The sequence below is a fragment of the Borostomias antarcticus genome (genome assembly GCF_949987555.1).
Source record: "Borostomias antarcticus genome assembly, chromosome: 3".
NCBI lineage: Eukaryota > Metazoa > Chordata > Actinopteri > Stomiiformes > Stomiidae > Borostomias > Borostomias antarcticus.
The window spans coordinates 33,884,803-33,893,742 of NC_140236.1; the positions used below are offsets into that span (position 1 = coordinate 33,884,803).

General features: G+C 46.0%; 1 protein-coding gene across 1 annotated transcript; it reads right to left on the reverse strand.

The window, feature by feature from the left end:
- Nucleotides 1-1,563: 1,563 nt before the first annotated feature.
- Nucleotides 1,564-7,879, reverse strand: LOC311329760 (uncharacterized protein). The gene is made up of 5 exons (XM_084461670.1): nucleotides 7,545-7,879; nucleotides 5,103-5,199; nucleotides 2,792-2,945; nucleotides 1,925-2,049; nucleotides 1,564-1,778 (listed from the first exon to the last, which is right to left on the reverse strand). Coding segments are annotated over exons 1-5 (699 nt in total). The 5' UTR covers nucleotides 7,866-7,879; the 3' UTR covers nucleotides 1,564-1,776.
- Between the last annotated feature and the right edge of the window lie 1,061 nt (nucleotides 7,880-8,940).

Consider the following 8,940-nt stretch of genomic DNA (forward strand, 5'->3'; position numbering starts at 1 on the left):
TCATGGAAGAAGCACTGTATTCAAGCTTTATCCTACTAGAAATTATGGTGGCGGATGTTGTGCCAAATAATTCTGACTCCCCTTCACTATCTTTGAATTATCTGTCGAAACCATGATATGTAGGCTACCACAACTATATCTGCCTCATTAAAACTACATTTGATGCAGTTGAAGTATTACATTTTCGCCTGGGATTCATCCCTTTTTATCTACCTACTCAGCCTACCATCCAGTGACCTAAAGATGCAGGCTAACCACAATAAATGTGAGGAGGGATAAATTATAGGATATGACTTTATATGAATGTAGGCCTATTACTTGTAAACTATTATGTAGGTACTTATTCCAAGTGCTCTCGTAGTTTATTATCGTGGATGTTATAGCAGTAGCTAGCCATAGGTTCGCAGTGCGATGTGGTCATAGATAGCCTCGCTTTTTGTTGCTCCTGTGTCCTGTTCTTTACCGAGTGGTAGAAACTATAAACAATTGTTTACAAACAGATGAAACTACACGCGAAGGGGAGTGGGATTCTGCCAGGGAGTCTGAACTCAGCGCAAGCTTTGTTGTTCAGAGTCAAAGAAGAAAAATAAAATAAAGGAAAAACGATTGTGGACCCGTTCATGGGTGTCACGAAAAGAACAGTATGGGCTGTCTATCCTTCAAGGAGAACTTGAGGCAACGGATGTGTTAACATGTAAAGAACACTGTCATCATATTGGTCACCGTCAAGGAAAGTCATAGGCATGGTCGCAGGAGATGGCAAACAAAAAAATTCTGACATGCTAGACTTTTCGTCGGGGTGTCGTAGGGCATCCCAGATGGCAAATCACTGATCTTCGATTATGTCACACTACAAGGCTTTTTGACGTTCCCGACGTTCAAAATCGGGCCCGACGCTGGACACTTTGTCTGCAACAAAAAATCGGCCCAAAATCGGCCTGAATTTTTGCAGTCTGCACAGGCCCTAACCTAGTCAGCTGAGTTAGTTAACGTTAGCTAGCTATGTAACTGGTTATGCCAAAAGATGGCTACACTAGCTAGCACCACTAACCAACTTTACAGACGGTAACATTAACTTGTAGCTAGTTTGCAGAGGGGACGTGAAAGGCGTGGATGTGACCGGCAGACCGACTATGATTATGTGGAGTCGGGTCTACTTCTTGTTCCAATACCAACTGCCTATTCGTCCTAAATTAAGCAAGTTGGCAAGATAAAAGTATTGGCTTTTTAAAAGTAAAGACGAGGCTTTAGAGACAAATAAAGAATTGGACACACTTAATTTCTTTCTAACTAATGTTGCATTGTGAATCTAGCATGGAGTAGTTCTGTGGTTTTAGATATGCTGTAATTGATTGGTAATTGATGAGTGGGTGTCCATACTATGCCTACTGTACTAATCCTGTGCATTCAAAACACAACAAAATAAATACAGGAAATGTTCAACCTAAACACTGAAACAGTAGGCCTATCAAATTGACAAAATCTGCAAATTAAAAAAATAAAAAAAAGGGAGAAAAAAAACTTTACTCAGTCAAAAGTGGTCCATGAAAAGCACTTTTTGGATTTCATAATTAATGTTGCAAAACATCAAGGAGACTACAGCAGCTGCAATCCTCTGGTCCCAACAGTAGCCTATTTTGTGTTTGGTTTTTACAGCAGTGATATTGTCCATGAAATGACGATCCTCAAGTCCAGGCTTTGACTGTTGATCATAGTATCCTGGTGGAGAACAGTGTTCCACTTGTGTTCAATGACCCCACTCGCTCTGCATAACATTTCTGAAAACCATAAGAAATGTTAGTTTTAAACTACCCTTAGTCACACATACAAGTTTCAATTTGTAGCAGAAGTATTCTAAACATCAAGGGCATCAAGGGACATTGAGGGACTATGCTTAGTAACATGTGCTAACTAGCATACTTACACGTTATCAAATGCAGGCTAGTGCACAAGACCAGTGCTATGGCCAGAATGCTAGCCTTGGGCGTAGTACATCCGTCATCAACCTGTTCAGAGACAGCAGGTGGGTCCTCCTTTTTGCACTTCTGCCTATGAACCACAACCATGATACAAAAACACAAAATATCAACACTCCTGAAAGAAACTACTCAACTGTACTTTAGACGATTCACAACCATAATCCATTACTGGAATCTGTACCAGTATGTCAGGTTATCATGACAGAGGTGATGCAGGAAGACTCGCAACACTGTTGGGGTTCCAATTTTTTTTTGCATTAAAAAATATACAACATTTCAAGTCCTCATGGATCAGGTTAGTTTTTGCAACATGACAAAGAGCCTGTGGCTCGAAACATTGCATATTTTTTTATGTTAGATTTTTTTTTTTTTAATTGGAGCTGCCAACAGTGTCACAAGTCTTATTGCATCACAGTTATCTTTGGACTCAGGACCTGGAAAAGAGATGTGCGTGTCACTAACAAGGCTCGTTCCCCCCCTAGAGTGCGCACCCCCCCCCCGCCCCCCCATTGACACTTTACCCTATGCACCACTTGCACTATCACAACACACTCTGCACACACAATGTACAGTACATACACTCACCACACTCTACTCTGTAGGAGTAATTTGCATTGTGCCTTTCCTTTTTTGGGCTGTATTTTGTATTTGCTCTGTTTTTTGTATTGCATTTGCATTGTCATGTCTTTGCACTGTCCTGTCCTGCACCCTGCACTATGTCGTCTTCATCAGCTTATGCCATTGCCCTAGTATATGTAAACCATGTTCATGGCGAATAAATGGATCTTGCATGTTGAATCTTGAATACTCACATCTGCTTCTGTAGGAAGAGCTTGCTGGACTCGCAGGCCTTGGTCTGGCTCTCGGCTGCCATTTTCCTACTCTCAGCCGCGGACTGCAGCGCCTGGCAGGCCTCCCTCTGGTGAGAGGCCTGGGTCAGGTTCTGCTGCAGGACATCAATGCAATCTGAAATCACATTTAGACCAACCACATTTACAACGAGATTCATGTTCATTCATGTTATTAAATTTCCCATAAGTAAAAAAAAAAAGAAGTATTTTTACTTCCACCCTAGTGACACCACAGGGCGAGAGGTAATGCTTTCAGTGGCTTGTGTATCCGTCCGTCCATCCGTCTGTCAGCAGGATTACGCAAAAACTACTGCACACATTTTCACAAAATTTGGTGGAAGGGTGTAGCATGGGCCAACTTAGAAACCATTCAATTTTGGAGTGGATCTCAATTATGGGGTGAGTTCACAAGCTGCCCAAACATGGTCGGCTATTCACCGCCATTCATTTTTTGGACCAGAATTACACAAACTACCAGACCCATTTTCATGAAAGACAGTGGAAGGATGTAGCATGGGCCAACTTACAACCCATTGAATGGTGGAGTGGATTAGAATCACGGGGCAGGTCCACAAGTCATTTCTTGGTTTGTTTGTTTGTTTGTTTGTATGTTAGCAGGATTACACAAAAACTACTAGACCAATTTTCATGACACTTGGTTGAGGAGTGTAGCATGGGCCAATTTAGAGTTCATTAAAATTTGGAGCAGATCCGAATCACAGGACGGGTGCACGAGCTGCCCAAACACGGCCGGCCATTCACCTCCATTCATTCTTTAGACCGGGTTTACTCTAAAACTACCAAACTGATTTTCATGAAACGTGGTGGTGTAGCATGGGTCAGCTACTAACGCATTAAATTCTGGAGTGGATCCGAATCACGGGGCGGGTCCACAAGCAGCCCAAACACGACCGGGCCGGCCATGCAACGCCATTTATTTTTGGGACTAGGATTATCATAAGACAATTTAGAACCCATTCAATTTTGGCATGCACAGAGCCACAAATGCAAACTCAGGTGGCTCTCTGAGTATCATTTCTAGTTTATTTTAAATCTATTATTATTTTCATTTCAAGATACTACTCTGACTATGACTTTAGGTGGAGAAAAAGTAGCCTACCTCTGGTGTAACAAAATTGGTAATCTCTTGGTAACATATCTTCTGCTGTTTGCTCAAATTAATCTGCAAGTACTTAAATGTCCTAGTTAATCTTGATAACGTTGATATAGTAGTTGACTATAAAATTAAGCGCCAATGATTTTAGTACTCTCATTGGTCTGTACATTAGTTTCCAGGATAATGGAGACTGTTAAGGAAATCCATTAGTGCTGTTTTGAATGTTTTCCTACAGTATCTTTTTTGATCAAAATTGGATATCATAGGATTTTCAGATCATGGCAAGAACTTATAAGGTAATGTCTGGCCCTGGCGCTGTTTATCAGAATGTGTTGTGTTCCAGGACTCCATGGTACTAACTATTTTGGGAATGGGTTGGCAGCCAGAGGAGTTTCTCTCATATTACGCTCTTGTTTCCAATAGCTGGCCATGTAAATTACCTCGCAAAATATGCTGGCTATCCTTGCTTTTGACAGGGCTCTCCCATTTTTCCACATCTAGGGTAGCCTATGTGCGTACAAGCACATGAAGGGCAGATTTTCAACAAATGAAGCCATCTTCCCTTTGGTACAATGACATTTTCATAATGCCTTTGTACAGGAACTCCTTTGCCTGTTTCAAGACATGACATTTCTACAAAATATCATTATAGCCTGCACCTCTGTAAGACATTCAATTACTCCTTCACATGAGTCAGTGTCACCATTAAGATACAGTATATATCTGACACACAACATCAACCTTTCACTACCGTGCACACTTCAGTGAATAACCTTTTTGGAATTACTGCACCATCATAGACAAAACTGCACTTAATCATAGACAAATGTTTGGAGACGAAGCCCTCGCCAAACTATTTAAGGCATGCGACAGCTTTCATTAGATTATAAACCAAATGGATATTCAAGAAGTCCACCTAGCACAAACCCTTACTTGAATCCTAACCAGCCAGATTAGTCTTAGATTTGGATTAATTTTAAAGACTACTACTGTAAGTAACTAATCATGTGTATTTATTTACTCTGACTCAATGGTCTCTATGGTTACAGGGGAAAATGCAGCTAAGAATATCGTGGTTGAGAGTAGTCCTTTCATGGTAGCCTGGACCAGAGGCAAAAATCCCACTCCCTGCAACTCTGACATCAATTTTCCTACCTTGGCGTAGTGTGATTTCAGAAGTGAGGTTTGCCTCCATCTCTTTATGCACGTCGATTTGTTTTTCCAAGTCTGTAATGTTTCCATTCAGAATAACCTGAAAAAGAAAATGTCCTCATTAATTTACTTTTCAACATGTACAAGTTACCAAGCGGTTGATATAACTTTGATATACAGCACTTTGGCAATGTGTTCCCCCTGCCTCCTTTCACATATTTGAAATTGTGAGGAGAGCAGGGGAGTGACTTGGCCTCTGAAAACATTCCTTTTATCTTGTGTTGTATTTGAAACTACACATATGAGATCATGCAATCTATAAGATATCGCCTACAAATAGAGGTTTAAACATGACTTCCATATAAATGCATGTGGAAGAGAATAACCTTTGTGCCTAGAGCATAGTGAGAGAGGAATGTGGCCTATCGCTGTCTCCGTCTCCAGGAAGGCTCCGGCGTGACCTCCCACCCATTTCATGAGAGGGAGGACTACTTTTAATATTTTCATTGCTCAATTTGCAAAGCATTTCCATAACTGTCTGCACTAAAATGGATACTGCCCATTGTGTCTTATGTAAAAGGGGTGGCTTTTCCGTCACTGGGGTCTACTGTTTAGTGTGCTTCATTATTTATCAGAGCTGTGTTTTGCTTTGACCGCCAGCCATCTATCATCATAATACAGTACATGCTGCCAAACAGAGGATAATTACTGTACATGTCTGACATAAGTACTATTATTGATGTCAAATCAGTGTGAATCAGTAATATAACTATTGATGGCGTGACTTGCCGATGTAGTTAAGCATCCTATAGGCATTAATTAGGCTTCCCTTTCTTATTTATAGAACTATGAGCAGAACAGTGCAGAACAGAATAAAGAGGCAGGTTGGAGGGGGACTGTCAAAATGAGGGAGAAGAAGAAGGAGGAGAGAGAGGTGGGGAGAGAGGAGGCAGACAGAGAGGGAGAAGGAGAGAGAGGAGGTGGGGAGAGAGGAGGCAGACAGAGAGGGAGAAGGAGAGAGAGGAGGTGGGGGGAGAGAGGAGGTAGACAGAGAGGGAGAAGGAGAGAGAGGAGGTGGGGGGAGAGAGGAGGCAGACAGAGAGGGAGAAGGAGAGAGGAGGTGGGGGGAGAGAGGAGGCAGACAGAGAGGGAGAAGGAGAGAGAGGAGGTGGGGAGAGAGAGGAGGCAGACAGAGAGGGAGAAGGAGAGAGAGGAGGTGGGGGGAGAGAGGAGGCAGACAGAGAGGGAGAAGGAGAGAGAGGAGGTGGGGAGAGAGGAGGCAGACAGAGAGGAAGAAGGAGAGAGAGGAGGTGGGGAGAGAGGAGGCAGACAGAGAGGGAGAAGGAGAGAGAGGAGGTGGGGAGAGAGAGGAGGCATACAGAGAGGGAGAAGGAGAGAGAGGAGGTGGGGAGAGAGAGGAGGCAGACAGAGAGGGAGAAGGAGAGAGAGGAGGTGGGGGGAGAGAGGAGGCCGACAGAGAGGGAGAAGGAGAGAGAGGAGGTGGGGGGAGAGAGGAGGCAGACAGAGAGGGAGAAGGAGAGAGAGGAGGTGGGGAGAGAGAGGAGGCAGACAGAGAGGGAGAAGGAGAGAGAGGAGGTGGGGAGAGAGAGGAGGCAGACAGAGAGGGAGAAGGAGAGAGAGGAGGTGGGGAGAGAGGAGGCAGACAGAGAGGGAGAAGGAGAGAGAGGAGGTGGGGAGAGAGAGGAGGCAGACAGAGAGGGAGAAGGAGAGAGAGGAGGTGGGGAGAGAGAGGAGGCCGACAGAGAGGGAGAAGGAGAGAGAGGAGGTGGGGGGAGAGAGGAGGCAGACAGAGAGGGAGAAGGAGAGAGAGGAGGTGGGGAGAGAGAGGAGGCAGACAGAGAGGGAGAAGGAGAGAGAGGAGGTGGGGAGAGAGAGGAGGCAGACAGAGAGGGAGAAGGAGAGAGAGGAGGTGGGGGGAGAGAGGAGGCAGACAGAGAGGAAGAAGGAGAGAGAGGAGGTGGGGGGAGAGAGGAGGCAGACAGAGAGGGAGAAGGAGAGAGAGGAGGTGGGGGGAGAGAGGAGGCAGACAGAGAGGGAGAAGGAGAGAGAGGAGGTGGGGAGAGAGAGGAGGCAGACAGAGAGGGAGAAGGAGAGAGGAGGTGGGGGGAGAGAGGAGGCAGACAGAGAGGGAGAAGGAGAGAGAGGAGGTGGGGAGAGAGGAGGCATACAGAGAGGGAGAAGGAGAGAGAGGAGGTGGGGAGAGAGGAGGCAGACGGAGAGGGAGAAGGAGAGAAAGGAGGTGGGGGGAGAGGGAGAGAGGGAAGCAGAGAGTGAGAAGGAGAGAGAGCAGGCAGGTGGGGGGGTGGATGGCTGTAGCAGCCTCAGTTAGGGAGAGAGTGAGTCAGCTCAAACCTCAGAACTACGGCACGGAGAGGGAGAAGGACGAGGAGGAGGGGGGCGACGGAAACCAAAGCATACACTCACGTTTTCACGGCGACTGACGTTCAGGGACTCCGTGGTGTCGCTCAGGTCCATCAGAAGCTGGTCTATCTTCCCACACTGGCGGGTCTGGTTATCCCTGCCTTCCAGAACCATCTTCTCCAGCGCCTCCTTGTTCCGGTCGGACACCGCCTTCGCCTCCTCGAGCTTATCCTCCATCAACTGCAGGTCAGCCTGGCACTGCCCGACGTCCTTCACGTGGGGCACGGTGGCCCATACTATAATGACAATGAACGATATGACAGACCAAAGTGCCAGGATGGCGAAAGCAACGTTGCGGCAGGTTTGAGCCATGTCAACGGTCATAGTAGGCTGGTACACTGCTGAAGTGGCGGAGGTGATGATGATGATGATGATGAAGGCAATGACAGTAAAATAAGTCCTTTTTTAGAGCAGGTGATGATTAGTCCTGTCCCCCCTTCTCAGTGAGGCATGTGTCCGTCTGCGAAGCCGGGAGGTTTGTAGAGTGAGTGCACAGAGGCTGTTGTGAAAGACGGACTTCCCCTAAATTTTGACTGGGCAGGGCCATGAAAGGGGCGTGATTGAATGAGGAGGGTAAACCTGCTCCCCCTGGCCACACAAACCCCCTCCCTCCCGACCACACCCCTTTCCCTTCTCTCCGGGGGGCGGGGGGGGGGGGGGGGGGGGATTAGGAACACATTACTCCAGAAGCGATTTCCACACAACTCACACATACATTTCAGCAAAATGCTGAAATGAAAGTTAAATTCCCTCCCGTGTATGCTGCTGTTGTTTTTCCCTGAAGAGGGTGTGTGTTTGCCTGGTTTCTGTTTCCATTTCTCAGTCAGCCTGGCAGGCCTCCCAGCTCCACATAGAGCTGGCCTTGAACGCGCGGCTTTCAGGAGGGAGGCCGAGTTCACGCAGGCTGTTTGGTTCCACAGCTATTTCTTACTTAAACACCAGAGCCCTGAGAGATGTGGCAGCAAGTCACTGTTTCCTGAGCGGACGCCAGGACACCAAGAGAAGCCATCAGACCGTCTTTAGTCCACACCACCAACAGCTACAGTACAGACATCTTTTTTTTTGCCAGTTATAGCCACTGCTGTATAGTAGACAAATCCTCTCCATTCCTTTTAATCTTGATGAAACAAAACTGAAACACAGTGATCTGTCATATTCCACGCAGAGAGAGGGATACCCCCCCCCCCCTTTATTCACTGAAGTGAAAGTTGCAGTGTCTGAAATATGAGGTGCATAAACACGTCCACGAGATCTGGATGTGAGGGTAGTGTAGGGTAGTGGCTAATTTCCATCAATCCCTAAACCTAACCCAACCCTAACCTTAACTTAAACAACTTCTGTGTTTATGGGAACTAGCTTTTACCTTGAAGTCTTTCCCTAACTTGGCATACTTTAGAAA

What these genes read in the sequence shown, in the direction of transcription:
- LOC311329760 (XM_084461670.1), bottom strand. Translation starts at nt 7,865, where the DNA reads ATGACCGTTGACATGGCTCAAACCTGCCGCAACGTTGCTTTCGCCATC. An exon ending in ACGTCAGTCGCCGTGAAAAC is followed by an intron (nt 5,200 to 7,544) that starts GTGAGTGTATGC and finishes TTTCTTTTTCAG; the next exon opens with GTTATTCTGAATGGAAACAT. An exon ending in CTCTTCCTACAGAAGCAGAT is followed by an intron (nt 2,050 to 2,791) that starts GTGAGTATTCAA and finishes TGTGGTTCATAG; the next exon opens with GCAGAAGTGCAAAAAGGAGG.